The sequence below is a fragment of the Microtus ochrogaster genome, chromosome 8 (assembly GCF_000317375.1).
Source record: "Microtus ochrogaster isolate Prairie Vole_2 chromosome 8, MicOch1.0, whole genome shotgun sequence".
NCBI classification, from domain to species: Eukaryota; Metazoa; Chordata; class Mammalia; order Rodentia; family Cricetidae; genus Microtus; species Microtus ochrogaster.
In genome coordinates, this window is record NC_022015.1 from 48,794,066 (window position 1) to 48,811,362 (window position 17,297).

Below are 17,297 nucleotides of genomic sequence, written 5' to 3' on the forward strand. Positions count from 1 at the left end.
CCTTTCACTTCAACAAAACATGAACTTTTCCCAACAAGTAGTAGTAGATAACAATATTCTAAAGTTCATATAACTTTTGATTCCTCACCTTACAAAGTCAGTGTTTTTCAAGCAGAGAAAAAGAGGCCCAGTTAGGGAAGGATCTCAGAAGCAGTTGGGGATGCCTAGGTGGCTCATCACTGTCTAACTGGCTTCTCTGAGCTGTCATCACTGTTAGACACTAGCTTCCTCACTGCCTGAATGTCATCACAGAGCTTTGCTCTGGGTATCAAGCCCAATTCTGATTAAGTTCAGCCTTAGGTTGTGCCTCTATTATCTTTGCAGGCGCTGCTCTTTTCTTTTCAAAACTAAATTTTATTGAAGATACATTCTAAAAAGCGAACAGAGCGTAAGCACCCACCTCAAAGAATTTTCTCAACTGAACACACAGGTGGAGCCAGCTCTCAGATCAAGAATTTGGTGCCGTTTTATTCTGCTGTTTATAAGCGCTGTATATATAGACAGAGCATTTGATGGGTCTCTTTGATGCCTAGAAACTGTATTTGCAAAACCTCCCAGGGCCTTGCCCTTGCTGAGCACTGATGGAGGCCATCTAAGGAGACCATGAACTAGTAGGAGGAACACAAGCATTGCCCCAGCTTTAATCCTGTTATGGCCACTTAAGGGATACGCCATCTTTGGCAAGTTCTTCAATCTCTTTGAACATCAATGTACTTATTGATGTAAATGAGGGTGAGATTTAAATTGAGGATATGAGGATAGTATTTTCCTTTCATGAGAATTAGGGAAAATAAAGTTAGCTGTCTTAATGCATAGAACTGGTAAATGAAATGCTGATACACAGGTCTACTGAGAGATGCCACTATCAACAAGTCTTATGACACCATTTGTAGCCAGATGTTCATTAATTCAGAGGGGGCTATTGTAGGAGATGCTGTATATTTTCCTACATTTCCTAAATAATTTTCATAGCACATTTAATTATCATGATTTTTTAAATCTTACCTTCTACGGAGTGAATGACACAGGGTCTCACACTGTATGTCAGGCTGGCCTAGAATTTACTATACAGCTCAGACTAGCCTTCAACTGGTGGCAATCCTCCCACCTTAGCCTCCCTAGTGTTGGGTTTGCAGGGGTGAGCCACCATATCTGGTTTCAATATAACCTTCAAAATAAGGAAATGGAATTTGGTTATTATCTTTCTGTGTTTCTTAGAAAATCAAACCTCATTTGCTTAACGAATTTCGTTTCTTCTTTTGAGGTGTTGGAGAGAACTTGACAGATCCGTCTGTTATAAAACCTGAAGACAAACAGTGAGTTAACTTATGTGTTATAATTTAGAAGATTGCACTTCAAGTTGTTCAAGTTTGTAACATTATTTTTAATTGTTGCATAAAGATATAAGATTATATGTATTAAGGAGTATCATGTAATGTTTTGTTATCTGTATAGATTATATAATGCTCAATGGTTCTTTTTTTTCATAACTTAAAATTGGTTTACTATTACATCTAAGGGTGTTTTGCCCATATGTATGTTTATGTCTCATGTGAGTGCCTGGTTCCACAGAGACCAGGGAAGGGCATTGGATTGCCTGGAACTGGCATTTGCGAGCTGCCATTGTAGGTGCTGGAACTCGAACCCTGAGTCCTCTGGAAGAGTTACCCAGTGTTGTTGTTAACCACTGATCCTAGTACTTTTTAATTTTTTTTTTTTCAAAACCAAAATAAGACAGTGGAAATGAATAGGGTGTTGTGAGCAGAGGTCTGTTGTAGTTTCTTGGAGGAGTTTTAAATACATGTGTGTCTTTTAGATCCCAGAGAAGTTTTCCAACAGTTATTGCACAGAGATATGAAACAACATTTTTAGACTTAAATCGAGATTCTTATACTTAAACAAGATTTTCTAAGACACTTTAAATAGGTAAGGAATACGGAGAAAGAATGAGGGTGAAATAAGTTTAATTCTAGAGATAGGTTAGTAAGTGTGAGTGGGCATTGGAAGGGACAGCACAATTTCCAGACTTTGGCTGCAAATTTGACTCTTGTGTTTTCTTACTGGTCTAAATGTAAGTTTAGCTTGACATAAAAAGGTGCTGTAGCAGAAGCAGCTTCCTTTGTTGTCTTCCCTGTGGAATGGTGGCCTTGAGCCTAGGCCTTCTCTTCACAGGCAAATCAGAGAAGAGGTAGATGAAGACTCCAAGCCACAGTGCTTAAATATAAGGCATCATCAGGTGGTCTGAGTTAATTTGGAGCCAAGTTATATAGAGTCAGCCACCCATCTTTTGAATTTCAAGGACATCTTGTGGTTTTTGACACTAAGGCTCTTAGGTGTGATCGGAAAGAGGTGATGGTGCCGATGGGCTGATGACTGGTCAATCCAGAGGACAGCAGTGGCTGTTGTGATCAACATGGAGACTAGCAATGCTTACATGTGAGTTGCCATCATGGTCACCAGGAGAACTTGTTGAACTAGATTACTGCGTTTCGCCTCCAGAGTTTCTGATCTAAGTGTTTTGCGGTAGGACCAAATGATGGGCACTTCTGATGCATTGCAGGAGAGGTTGATGCCACGGGGCCACAGGCACTTTTAGAACCATGGCTCAAATGACACTTTTATTTCCTAAAGAATTCATTTCTTCATTGTGATGACATCTTACTGTTGTATAGGTCGTGGTGGGCTTGAGCTCTGGGTCCTTGAGCCTCTGCCTTCTTAGTGCTGAGATTATAATATCCATGCTGGGTTGACATTTTTGTTTTTACTTTTTAGTCAAACTAAGGGTCCATACTTGGTTGCCAGGTCATAGAAAACATTTAGGATTCAATAAATTGAAATTTCTGACACAGTGAAATATAAAAGTTTTGCTTTTTATTCTTCTGGTTCTCATTAAATAATCAGTGTATTGCTGCACCGTCCCTCACTGGATAACCTTTACTGAATGAGAGCACGGCCCATCCGCAGGCTCCTCTGAGAAGATGCTCATTTACTAAGAGTCTATTAGCTATTATCGGCCTGGGTGGGCTAAGGAAGCTACAGCTGGTCCACAGGGCTCCTGTGCAGCGTCCAGTTCCAACGATATTTATTTGATTATAGCCTCCATGTTGGACTTGAGGGTATAATGGACTGTTTTAGTGTTTTAGTATTTTAGCAGAGCTAAAGTGTTCTCAGCTAAGCATATTATTTCTTCGGCAGTCTTGTGTGCTCAAGGGCTTGCATTGGGAATTTTTTTTTATATGAGAACTTGCTTTGCAATTTTTCAGACTTTTTGCATATATAATGAACTCAGTTTATGTGTACTCTGTCTATTGTTCGTTAAATTTTGACCTTGGCATATATCACTTAATATGACCTGAATACTCCATCCTTTTAGAGTCTAAGATTATATTATCCTACTTGACAGTTAGGTATTTAATTGCATTCTATAGAAAGCGGGTTTCAATTTCTATTAAGGTCACCTGGGGGAATTAGAAAAAAAACATGCTTGGCATTCTATTGCAATGTCTGAATAGGGCCCTGGCCTCTGTAATTTTTTTTTCTTTTCTTTTTCTCTCATACATTACAACCTGACTGCAGTTTCCCCTCCCTCCACTCTTCCTAGTGCTCCCCACACTTTTCCTCTCCCCCAGATCCACACTTTCTCCATTTCTCTTAAAAAGGGAATACCAACTGAGCCCAGCATAATGAATCACAATAAAACTAGGCACAAACCCTCATTCATATCAAGGTTGGATGAGGCAACTCAGTAGGAGGAAAAGGGTCACAAGATGGGGGGGGGGAGTCAAAGGCCCCCCACTCTCACTGTTAGGGGTAGCAGGGTCTGTGATTGTTGCTTCAGTCTCTGTCAGCTCCTACAAACTCTGCTTAGTTGATTCTGTGGGTGAGTTCTCTTAGTGTCCTTGGCCCCTCCGGCTCCTGCATACCCCACCCTGTTATGTGGGGTTCCTATGACTCTGCCTAGTGTTTGGCTGTGGGTATCTGCATCTGCTTCCATCAGTTTCTGGATGACACCTCTCTGATAACATTTGGGTTAGCCACCAATCTATGAGTATAGCAGAATATTATTAGTAAACGTTTTATGGAAATTTCCCAGTCTTGTTTGGTTACGTCCTGAGTTTCTGGGCTGTTCAGACTCCAGTTCCTGTGCATCTAGGTAGTGTCAGTGTGGACTCCCTCTCTTGGTGTGGACCTCAAGTTGGACCAGTCATTGGTTGGTCACACCCAGAAGTTCTGTGTCACCATTACCCTAACACATCTTGGAGGATGGACAGATTGTAGATTGAAGGTTTTGTGTCTGGGTTGGGGTCCCAGTTCTGCTTTTAGAAACCTTGCCTGGTTGCTGAAGATGGCCGGTTCAGGGTTCACATCCCCCATTATTAGGAGTCTTTGATAGGGTCAATCTTGAAGATCTCAGGGAGTTTCTACTGCACTGGTTTCCACATTGTCCCCCAAATGTCCTTCAATTCCAGTCATCTCTCCCTCCTGTAATTTTTTTTAAAGTTCCTCAGTGCACTTCAGTAAAATTATTATGGCAACTTTGTTTTATGTAACTTGAGGGCAGCGTCTCCTGAACCAGGTAGAGTGGTTTCATTGTGGCAACACCCAGTTCTGTGCATTTGCTTTTCACAGTGACCTTTTGTCTTATTTTCTCTCAACTGATTAGTTTCATTAGAACTGTATCTAATTAATCAATGACCCTCATGACTGTAGAATCTGTTAAACAAAGTGTGAACCATAGGTCAACATCACTGTCGGGGGAACATTGGTAGGAATGCATGGTCTCTGGGCTTCTCTGTACCTAAGGAGCCAGGATCTGAACTTTCGTAAAGTCTCCTGGTGAACTGATGTGAATTCAAGTCTGAGGTGCACAGATTTCAGCTATTGCGTGCACTCACGCAACCACTCTATGTGTTAGTTTAACCCCAGTTCACAGATGAGAAAACTAAAGCTCACTCCAAATTCCAACTTCCTTGTAAGGTGAGAGAGTCAAAGGAAGGGAATAGCTGTTATGAAAAGGGATGATGGCTCTGTGAACTGATTCTAATGTCCTTTCTCATGCCTGCTCCCGCTGTCTCGGACTCTCTCTAGCGAGCCTCATTTATCGGTAGTTTGGGACGGTGTCTTTTTAGCCCATTGCCTGATGGCTCTGAGCGTTTGACAAGTATGAAATGGTGATGAGAGAGATGTTCTTCGGTGACTATGTATAGATGGCACTAATTAGCGTTTCCTCGTCTGTAGAACCACGCTACCACCTGCTTTTCCTGTGTTGTAAAAAATATCTGGAAAACAGCGAGTTGCGTTTTCCTTGAAAACTTAGTTATCTGAGACTGCAAAGCTTGGAGCATGCTGTGGGGTGTCCACGCTAACGGAATGACCCTGCATCTCTTTCACTCTGCTCTGGGAATCCTCATGACCCTGATTTGGAACTTTTTTTTTTTTTTGCAGAGATTTTTGATGATTTCATTTTAATTTTCATGAAACTCTCAGAGACAAATACCTTCCAGATATCACTTGAAAATATTATTTCTTAGTTAGATGTCTTCATGCCTTGCTGGGAAGACAGAAGTGGCCAGTTTGGGGTGCAAAGAAGTGAAATTTTCCAATGAGGTCACAGAGAGACTCCAAAGGGAATCTTCCATGCTAATGACTGAGCAAATGCCTTCATCTCTCACTTTACCAGATTGGAGGATTCTGGTCTAAATACCGAGTGATTCTTCTGGTTTTTTTTTCCCCCCCTTCAGTTTCACCTGACTGAAGTAGTGTCTCTCCAGCTGGACTGAAATGAAGGCAGAGTTAACAAGAGGCGGCTTATGCTGCCTGGTAAATGCCCCCAGAGCTGTGCTTTGTGAGAGCGATTGAGTGACCAGGAAAGTTAATCCCCAGTGTCTTTCCACTCTGTCTTCCCAAGAGGTTTTCTCCACCTACCCAGCACAGAGCGGGAGGCAATCTGAGATCAAATTGACATCAGCCCTCATTCTGAGCTTGGCACATCTTCAGAGAGCCACTGTTCTTCTGCCAAAAGGAAGTGGAAATTGAGATAAATGCTTCAATCCTCGGATGGAAAAAAAGTCCATTTTTACACCATGTCCCTTTTGAAAAACCACATTCCTCAGAAGCAAAGTTTATTGTTTCCCTTTGTGATAGTCTGCTGTGCTTTTTTTTTCCTTCTTCTTCTTCTTAAGACGTGGTATTTAAGAGCGGTAATTGAGTTCAGATTTTAAACTGTGCTGTTTCCACTGTGCATGTCATTAAAATAAAATATTAGCTTTCATACACTTTCTTTGGAGGCGGTCCTGGTGTGCTCTGTCCTGCGTTGTGCAGAGGGTCAAGATCTACAGAATAATGGTTGCGTGAACAGCGAGCCTGGAATCTGCAGAGGATCTTTATATTAGAATGTTCAAAACGTGTCTCAGAGACACTGACTCCCGGCGCTCATGGGATTAATTCTACTACCTACTCTGGGCGTCTGCGGTCTATTCCCACAAGCGTTTTGTCTTGTCTAATAGTTGTCTTTACTTCCCGTGAAACAGTTTGCAGAGTCAAAAGTGGCTTTCAAAGCGCCGGGAATACTGGCTCTGGTGGCTAGTGAGGCGATGGGATTGGAGAGAGTCGTATTCAGAAAAGTACGTGGGTATGCGGCTTTGTACATCTTTTTAGAAGGTGCGCTCCGCTCCTCAGCAAAGTTAGCCCAGCCTTTACCTTTGGGTTGTTTTGGTAGCGCATATGGTAATGAATGCCGTTCTCTCACTCCATATGTATTCAGAAGGGTTTCGCTGTATTTTGTTTTAATGTAGCACATCGAAAATTCACTCTTCTATCAGATCAGTGTTGGAATGAGTTTCACAGTAGGTCTTGGAGTTGGGTACAAAGATTTAAGTGCATTTGAATTTTAAATGTGCAAACCTAACATTGTTTCTTCCCCAAAGTGCTCTGTTCCTGGTTGGCTCCTTTAAGTGACTAGGTTACTAAGGGATACTGTTCGCAATCTCAGAGAATCCTAGTTGGACTCCGTTTCCTCAGCTGTGATCTAATTGATATTCTGATATTCCCTCTAGATCAAGAGGGATGGTGTTTGGACCGGCCAATTTAGGGGAAGATGCAATTAGAAACTTCATTGCAAAACATCGCTGCAACTCCTGCTGTGAGAAGCTCAGGCTGCCGGGTAAGTCTCGGAGACTGAGAAACTCTCATGGAATAACAGTTATTATAACCCAGGAACGCGAGAAAAATCTTCACCACATTTTTATTTTATGCGCAGCCGTTCACAAGCTTGACTTTCAAGACTGAAAAATTTCAAGTCCCCGGAGGGATTTAAAGGACAGGGTTTTGCTTGAGGTTCTGCCAAAATGTGATAAAACAACCCTGGGCTCCGTGCTTGTCACAGTCACTTCACGGAAAAAGTTCCACCTACTTAAAAGGAGTGAAGCGGGATGCAGCCCCCCCCCCCCTCTGCCCTTCCAAGGTCCTGTTTGCTCCCAGACCGCAGGCCCGTAGCATTTTTATTCTGTTCCAGTTTGCTCATTGGGTACAGGAGAGGGTGTGGCCCAGAGGGAAAGAAAGGCTGTCAGTTAAAGCACTACTTTGTTCTCTAACAACTGCCCCTTTGTTAGCTCATTTGTTTGTTTGTTTTATAGCAGTGGGCTTCGAATCCTGGACCCTGTCACGATAGGCCAGCACTCCACTGCTGAGCTAAGGTCTCAGCCCCCCACACCTTAAATTTTCACTTCATTGTGTGTGTGTGTGCGCGCGCGCGTGCCCACACTTCAACACCACTGTGCTTACACAAAAGTCAGAAGACAACTTGAGGGGATGTGGTTCCCTCCTTCCCATGTGTGAATTCTGAAGTTCAAAATCTGGTCACCAGGCTTGTGGGGAGCCTCGTTTTACTAGCTTAGATATCTCACTAGTCCCAAGTCCTGCCATCATAAACAATAGTCTTGCCTCTTTAAGCAACATTTAAAAAACAGAACCATTAACTGGGCAGTGGTTGTACATGCCTTTAATCCCAGCACCCAGGAAGGCAGAGACAGGTGGATCTCTGTGAGTTCAAGGCCACCTGGTCTACAAAGTGAGTGGACAGACAGGGCTACACAGAGGAATGCTGTCTCGAAAAATAAACAAAACAAACCCAAACAAAAATCAAAAACATCCCAGAACCCCATCCAACTTAGAAATATGGTTTATTTTCTCCGAGTCTAGTACATTAGGCACAATTCCAGAATCCTCAGCATGAAGCAAATGGCTGAAGACGTTTGCTTTCCAGCAAGGAATCCTGACTCTGCTTGGGGTCTATTTGGCCTTTTCAGAAAGGGGCCTTACTATCTGCCTCAGCCTGCTTAGCTCTTGATTTCTGGGTCATAACCAGGGTGTCCTTACACTGGAATTTCATATAGTTTAAGATAGCAGCTTTGCCTGCTGATCAAAGGGTACAGTCCTGAGTGGGGCACTGTGGCCACACCTAGAGCCTAAGATGTTCCAGAGGCAGGAGGATCACCTTGGTCAGTTTGGGCATCGTAGTTAGGACCCATATCTTTGACAGAAAGTCATACCCCAATCTGAAAATCAATAGAAGAGAGCCCTCCCTTGTAACCTGGGGTGTACCTAGAGAGAGCTACAACAAAACAGGCAATTTCTGATTCTGTTGGAATTGAGGGAGGGCAAGACTTAGTTAAAAAAAAAAAAAAGGCATTAGGATCAGGCCCCTAGTTTCCTCCATCGGTGAGAATAGCGTGTACCATCCCGCAGTGGCAGATGACTGTGTGGAAGGGGAAGGCAAAGGAGCAAGGAGGAGCTGTAGTCTCATAATTGCCCCTGCTGTGAGGCATGGGAGATGGACAAAGAGATGGATGCACAATACTGTGTTCTCGGGGCTGGAATCACGAACCTGAGGAGGGGTTGGAGCTGGGCTGAGGCACACCACGACTCTAAGTAAAGGAGGAAGGAGCTGATGACTATCTGAATCATCCCACAGTTGCAGACCACAGTCTGCTCAGGGATCATCCTCCTTAGGCACTGCACTCTGCCCAGTCTGACTCACTGTAGCCTGGACAGGGCGGATTCTATTCTTGAAGGCCCAGGACTATATCTGATCAATCAGGGGCCAGTGAGACTCACACCATTACTCATTGCTTCCAATCTTTGGGCCCAGTTGGTTGTTAAGTATGCACATGTAGGCATGCCATGGTAGGCTGTAGGCTGGAAGCCAGTTGTCTGTTTTCTCCCTCCACCATGTGGGTCCCGGGATTTGAACTTTGGTCATGAGGCTTGGCAGCAAGCATCTTTATCTGCTGAGCCATCTCATTGTGCAGTTTTTGTTTTCCTTTTAGCTAAAAGTAAGTTTGTTCCTTTTAACAGTCTCTCAGCCTGACCTACTCACTCAAACTTTTTATCTTCTTTATTTTTGAATATTTTTTAAATGTACAAACTGCAAGAATTTTTAGAATGCTCATTTAGATTCTCTCTCTTTCTCTCTCTTCCCTGTCTGTCTGTCTCTCTCTCCCCCTCTCCTCTCTCTGTCTGAAACTGTAGTTTTAAAAAATTAGTATTGAAGTGGAAATAAAGAAATACTATCATTTTATATCATTGGTAATAGAGTAAAAATGTTTGGTGTGGAAAACAGAATGAGAAAACCTTTTAGTTTTTTCATTTCCTTTATTTTTAAGGCAGAGGCAGAATAAGACAATACATAAGACCCTGGAATCCAGACCTAGGCAGGCATGGCTTATGTACCCCAGTTCTGCTTTTTACTGCCTATAAGGCTTAGGCTTTCAACTTCTTCATCTGCAAGCAAAGAGATAATTGTACCTGTCTCACCAAGTTGATGTGAAGGTTTATTTTATGTATATATTCAATATTTGTTGATTACATTATTAATTATATATTACATATACATACACACGTGTTAGTTTTTATCTAGAAAATTCAGCATTTAACATTAAAAAGTAAAACAAACAAACAACAACAACAAAACTGTGCACTTTTCTTCTTGGTACCAGAGGTTGAGGCCAGTCCTTCACACAGATTATCCGCACAGCCAACCCCTGAATGGCAATCTTGTTTCCTTAGAGCCATCTGCCACAGCTTTCAGTCCTTGAGCTAACTAATCAAGGAAGTGAAGAGGAAGGCTATACTCTCATAACTGCTCATGATGTGAGTTCACAATGCATGGGCAAAAAAAGAGTACAACACTGTGTTCTCCAGGCTGGTCATCAGGAACCTAGAAAGGGGTTTGGGCTGGGCTGATGTACATCAGAAGTCTAAGGAAGGAAGGCAGGTGCTGGGGGATATTTGGGTCATCCCACAACTGCATGCCAGAATTCACTTAGGAATCACAGCACAAAGAGATGTTCGCACCATTTAATGCCCCTTTTCCTCTAGTCCCTCCATTCCTGCCCTGCAAAGGTTACCCTGTTTACTGTTTTCTTTAAATGTCCTTTTCAAACGAAAGAGGAAGGGCTTGAGGAATGTCTGGTGTGATCTTTAGTTGATGAAGCTTTTATAGGTGGCCACAAAACTGCAGGCAGCTTTCTTGCAGAAAGCCAAACCTTAGAATCAAAAGTCACTGTTTTCATTCATCCCTTTGATCATTCCTAAGGTTCCCATGTCTTGTTGGACCTCATTTAAGTTTTATCAGACACATCTTATCCCACTAGGAGGTGGCCAGTGACTTACACAGTGACAGCATCCGTAGTTAGAATTTCATGCGGTTATTGGGATGGGAGGGGGCCCGAGTTTAGATAGGGTTGAGTGTTTGGAATCTGTATGCCCAAGACCTGGGGAAATGGAGATTCCCTGAACACTTTGACTAAGCCTGAGGTTCAATCTATCTACATGATTCAATGTGTTCTAGGCCATCTACTAAAACTGTCTTGGTTTCTTTGTAGATTTAAAAAGAAATGATTATTCCCTTGCAAGGGAACATTGCAACTCAGGACTTGAGAAAAACATTGAACCAGCTGAGGGACTTCCAGCAAGAGACAGAAACATAAATGCCCTGGAAGATCTCACACGGCTCTAGAGAGGGCGATGAAGAAGATGATGGTCTCTTAGCTCCTTTTGCCTTGAACTCTGTGGTGATGTCCACTGATGGACACGATCCTGACTACGTCAGAATCTCTGTCAGGCTGACTGTACAGTGTGGAAGTTCCTGGAAGTGTCCTCTGATCCTCATCTCCCGCTGTACAGAGGACACAATGTCTAAAGGAGGGATCCTCCCAGATATTGACCTCAGAGCAGAATGTTCGGCATACATTCTCATGTCCTTGTTCTGCATGAAGACACCGAAGGAGTCCACTGGGGATACTCTCCTTTATACCTCATTGCTTCAGCTGGCTGCTTGGAACTCTTGGAGTGGAATGCTGTGCTCTGAAGAACTGGGGGATGAATTAATTTATTTTCTTATGATGTTTGCAGACTCTATCCCCACTGCTATTCATCATTTCATTCAAGCATTGTATCTGTATACATATCTATACCTTTAGGTATACACACGTATACATACATTAAAATGTATGTGATTTCTTCTTCCTTCTCCAGGAACACAAGGTTTGAATAGCAACCATAGGGAAAACACGGGGATGAATGTCTGTTGGCCCAGGTTGGAGCATAAAGAGTCACAAAAAGTCAAGTCCTGGTGAACTCTAGATGCTTTGGATTATAGTCTTCCAGTTTCTCTGAATGAGGGAGAAGTACAAATTTAAACCATTTTTTTTTCCTTACATACCCCCCTCCTTTTTAAATTCAAAAATCGGAATATGTAATCCCACAAACTGTTCTGAAAGGTCTCGCTGTATTAAGCTCAGGACACTAAGGTTAGAGACCATTGTCACTCACTGCTCCTTTCTCCCTTTTGGCACTGGATCACGTCACACCCACACTCCCCTTGGCCAGTCCTGGGGGGAAGATGCATCTCAGGCTGGAAGGCTTTGCACATATTTTCCTCCCTCCATTGCAGCGTTCTGATGGCTTGAATACTTTATCAGTTTCTGGAGCTTGAAGTGAGGTGTCCCTGGAAGCAACCCTGTGTTGGGGCAGGTCCCTGTTGCATGCTGGGTAGGGTTGCCCTGCCTCGGACAACAGCAAAGATTGACTCACTTAGCATTCCCACCTGGCCAACAGCAAACCTCCTAGGCCTAAAATTTCCACCTTTAGTTTTGTCTTTAGTTCTTACATTCATTGACTTCTAATTCTCCTTTAGAAATCTAAACCCCTGCTTCCTTAGACTACACTTCAAGGGGAAGTATTGCATGGTGGGGTGGAAAACAGTTGTATGTGGTTCATGTGATTTTGAGGGTTCATCAGTATTCTTTTTCCTTTGGTTGGTAGTAGGTGGAAAGCTTGGAAATTTCTTATCTCTTTTCTTCCCTCCCTCCCTCCCTCCTTCCCTCTTTCTCTACCCTCCCCCACCCCCATGTAGCATAGGCAGCCTTCAAACTCCCAATCCTGTCTCAGTCCTTGAAGTATGTGCTTGGGTGAGACAGTGATTGGCAGTGAAGCTAGAATATTGATGTTGGGAGGCGGTGCTCTGCAATATTGTCCAATCTCTGAATCAGGAAGGGATTTGTTGGTCTCACTTCAGCGCTGTACTCAACTCTAGAAAGAGCAGAGTTTACTTATGCAAGGGCCAAAGCAAATACACCGATTTATTGACCAAAATACCTGTAAACTGGAGTGAAACTTGAAAGCAAATACAAAAACTTGACTGTAAACTTTTATGGTGTGCTTTTTTTTTTTAAACAAAAAAAATGCTAAGAAAAACAACTGCAGAATATTATCTGAAAGAAAAGAATGGTTGGGCAAAGGTCACTGGAATTGCTTGCATATGATGTGACAGCGTTGACTGAGTGACATGGTCACAAAAGGAGGCAGTGTTTGTTCATCCAGTCTACGGTCTGCGGTCTTCAGAAGTTATTTGTGAAGCGGCCTTTCTCAGCAGCATTGATGGTAAGATTTTGGCAGTGAAGATCCAACTCATATCTCATTTATCTTCCTTCCTTCCTTCCTTCCTTCCTTCCTTCCTTCCTTCCTTCCTTCCTTCCTTCCTTCCTTCTTCCCTCCCTCCCTCCCTCCTTCCCTCCCTCCTTCCTCCCGCCCTCCCTTCCCTTCTCCCCTTCTTTGCTCTTCCTTTTTTCTTCCTTCTCCTTCCTCTCCTCCACCACCACTTCCTCCTTCTTCTTTTGTTCCGTATTTGGAACTCTACCGAGTCCTGAGGTATTTGACTTCTAGGCAGATGTTGGATTCAGAGAAGGGTCCTTTATCCTCCCTGCTAGCACTGTGGGCTCTGGCTGGGGTAAGAGAACTAGAGTAAATAAGAGGATATGGATACTCTGGCACCTCCAAGTGAAGGTGAACTGCACAGTCCTTTCCTAGGCTCAGAGCCTTGGTCATGGGTGGGATCTGGATGTGAGGCTCTGAGAAGAAGTCAGGAAATTCGTGTGTAGGCAGTCTAGTGTATGGAGTCTCCTTCCCATGGACTTTGCATCTCTGGATTCTAAGTGATGCCCACTACTTGCTGTCTTCAAACTTCTTGCATCACAGAGGAGTGAGATTTAATATAATTTGGGGCATTCCTCACTCCAGCTTTGTAAAACAAATGCTGGGTGGCGATAACCCTTCAGTCAGTGCTCCAGGAACATAGTGTTACTGTTTACTGTTGTTTGACATGAGAGCCAGTACTCTGGTTTTGGAAATGATGGCACATGCCATCCACAGGTCTTCTTATGCTTCTCACTAGATCAAGCAAAATGGCACATGCCATCCACAGGTCTTCTTATGCTTCTCACTAGATCAAGCAAAATGGCACATGCCATCCACAGGTCTTCTTATGCTTCTCACTAGATCAAGCAAAAGGCATGGCTCACAGCATGAGGTCAACAACATTTTTTTTAAAAAGAAATAACGCAATCTTCAAATGATAGTGAATTTCATTCACTAGGTAATAAATTACATTTACATTTTTGACTGAGAAAGAAATGACTGCCAACCCTTTAAGACCCAGATGATTCTTTTGATGTCTCTCTGTTTTAATTTCTTAGGAAATAGCTTTTAACAACCTATACCTTGCCTATTGAATTCTTAACCAGTCTTACTTTTATCACCATCGGTGGGTGATAACGCCTGAGAGCAGTCCTTTACTGGTGACTATTAAAACGAGATGATAACGTCCCAGAAACTGCCTAGAAATAACCATCACTTTATTACCCTTTGAAAAGAGGATTGATAGAAAAGTCATTTGAAAGATGGTTCATTACCATGCCCTAGTAAGATTTCTTTACTCACATCTCACCAAAGCACGAGAAAGGGAGGATTATTCTCTGAGGTCGGAATTTGAAGGCTGTGTGTTTGCCTCTTTGAAGTCTTGGTATTTAATTTTCTGTAGTCATTTCTTGGGCAATTTTCTAAGAAACTAGTTGAAGCTAATTTATCATAAGTTAAAGTCAAATGACAGAAAAGATTCTTCCCCCTTAACAGCATTTTATTCCACAGAGGTTAGCTTCTGAAGGAAATTGAGACTTAAATAGCATTTCAAATCTCCAGCCACATGGGTGGGGATAGGAAAAAAAAAGCAAGGATTCAGGAAGACACACTGGCTTTGCAGTTAGCACAGTTGTTATTATTTTTTTGCTTTTTCTTTGTAGACCACTATGTGCAGATAAAACGTATATTTTGAAATACTCCCCTAAAAATAATTAGGTATGTTGCTTAATTTTTCTAAGAAAGACATGCCATCCTCATGGGATCCTACACCTTGGTCTCTATCATTTTAGACTTTTAATATAAGTTTATATAATTTGTTTAACCTTTCTGTTAACCCCTAACTCTGAAATGGAGATGAAGATACTTAACTTCTAAATGAAGGTGAATAATAATGAGATAGCATTTAGAAGGTCCTTGGAGAATCTCATCTAAAAAGCTTCTTGTGAGCCTGGAATGCAGTTCAATAAATAGTGCGGGATTTTCATTTTGCCATGATGTGATTCGTTACTGAGTATTACAGATGGTGCTCAGTGGACGTGGTTTTTCTTTCTTTCCTCACCCCCCCCCCAACAAGCACAAAAGGATTCCTGCTCTTTTTCCCTTTCTAGAAAGAAAAAAATAAAAAACAAAACAACTCATGACTCCCTTTTTGGTTTCAAGATTAAATGTTTCAAATCGGGAAATCTGCCAATTCCCAGCAGCTCCCCTTTGCTCTTTGAGGCTCTAGACTTACCTGTCTTGTTTGTTCTGCCACTTTCTGTCTGAAGAAAGCGTTCTAGGACAAGACATCAAGCCCAAAACGGCAGCACCTTAGGTGTTATTGTTGGAGGCATGAGAAGATAGAAGATACAGAGTTTGATGTTTGCAAAGCAATGTGGTCTTTTTTTCCCTGCAAGTTTTTATGAGCTATGATTTAAATTTTACCAGTACAGAGCTGGTTGGTAATAAGAAAATGTTGGTCTTTCACTCACCCGTGTCTTCTTTTTAGCAACTAGCATCCTCTGAACTTTCAGCTCCTCCAAGGGAAAATTTACTGTAGATCCTTAGAAATTCTATCTGTTGAGTTAGTGACAAAGCTCACGCAATTATTGTGGAAGAAACTGTTCTGCTAATGACTGTCTAAATGTGGATGTAACACTTGCCTTTTGTTGGAAGGGTTTGGAGGGGGACTCTTCATTGGCATCAGGGGTTTGTACTTTAGCTTCTAATGAATCTTTTGCTCTGTATCTTAATGGTAACCAAGCAACCAGTCACAGAGCCTTGGGATGCTTTGGTAACAAGAAGAAACCTTCAGTGTCTTGCCTTGTTTTAGAATTTCCATATCACCCTTGGAATTGTACAAATGAAGACTGGGGAAAGCAGAAGTGGTGGGCAGAGGGGTACGGGCCAAGCCTGTGTCGCTATGGGTGAGGTTACAGTGTCATGGATGGTGGCCGGGCCGGTGAATAATTTCTTGAGGAAGAGGTGTGTTTGGAAGAGTATAGGCCTGTTGCAGATGGAAACAACATGGGGTGAAATGCTGTCTACTTCTAGAGTACTTCTGGAAATTTCTTAGTGGTAGGGTGGGAAGAGAGGTGTGGTGAGCATCACTATTTAGTCCTTAGTATGTGTTACTGTTCAGTGTCTTTCCTAGCCTAGAATATTCCATGAGTGTTCTTATACTAAACTGACACTAAGATTAAATTTAATAGATGAAATATAATCAGATATCAAGCTTTTTCCAGGCAAATAAGGAATTTGCAACACAGAGGCTCATTATTGGTCAGGAAATTGCCCCAGTGGCAGCACCACTATTCCAGGGAAGGCACCAAGCACTCCTTGTCTCACAGGCGCTGTGTGTAACATGCAATGTATCTATGCAATGATCTGAGTCACTGAGTCCATTATGTGTATTATCTAGGCTTAAAACCACTACCTATAAATAAGTTAGGACATTAATGGGAATCATCTATCCGAGGAGCACTGCGATTTGAACCTGCAGCAGATCATTGATATAGTAATTTAGGTGATCCTAGCCAGCACAGAGAGTGGGAAGGTCTGAAATCTAGACTTGAAAGCTGGGATCTAATTTAGGCCTTCAGATAAGACTATCCAAACTGGGCTTGTGGAATGCTTCCTGGCATCGTCTCTACCTCCTAGGCATCACAGGGTTCAGTTCTGCACATTCGGGACATCTGTGATCCTCGTAAGTCCCTAGGCCAGCCAATTCTCTTGTTATGCCATGAGATATGTGCAGAATAATGGGTGCATTTTCTTTGGGTGGTTCTGGCACTGGGTCTGTTGGGGGAATTTTCTACTTTCACATGAATTTCTATCTTGTTCTTTTTCTCTCAACGATTTGATAGACTTTAGTGCCCTGCTAGCTTTTCACTATAGAGTGAAATCATAGAATGGCCTGGCCCTCATGCCACGTCTCCATAGGTCTCAGAAGCTGATTTCCAATCAGAAGATGGCTTGAAGAATCAAGACAAAGAAAGGCAAATACACCAACAATCGACTGGTGTCAAGATGATTTTTCCCCTATCATTTCCCTCCCAGAGGAATGGGTCTCCTGCTGTTAATGAAGAAGTTGAATTCTGAAATCTGTCAGCTTGATTCTTGAGAGGGTGGTTGGATTTGAGACAGCACTTCCACGAGCCAGGGAAAAACTGGGCTAGCTTAGGCGAATATTGCTTTCCCATTTCTCCTCACTACCTCTTGCCCCCTTTCCCTCTCTCCCTCCCTACTTCTTCCTTTGATTGATTTCTCTCTTTGTTACATCCAGTAGGCTGCAGATGTAGATAGAGAAATGTCACCAGTTTTGCAACTGAGATATAAATTTC

At 42.5% G+C, this 17,297-nt stretch overlaps 1 protein-coding gene across 1 annotated transcript in view; it reads left to right on the forward strand.

Annotated features, from left to right (window-relative positions):
* The window catches only part of Trpm6 (transient receptor potential cation channel subfamily M member 6), a 114,006-nt gene extending 101,870 nt beyond the window's left edge, over positions 1-12,136 (forward strand). Inside the window, exons 37-39 of the mRNA XM_005352237.2 lie at positions 1,265-1,316; positions 7,056-7,162; positions 10,884-12,136. Coding sequence (XP_005352294.1) covers positions 1,265-1,316; positions 7,056-7,162; positions 10,884-11,017 — 293 coding nt within the window. The 3' untranslated portion in view covers positions 11,018-12,136. The remainder of the gene's footprint in view (positions 1-1,264; positions 1,317-7,055; positions 7,163-10,883) is intronic.
* The last annotated feature ends 5,161 nt before the right edge of the window (positions 12,137-17,297 follow it).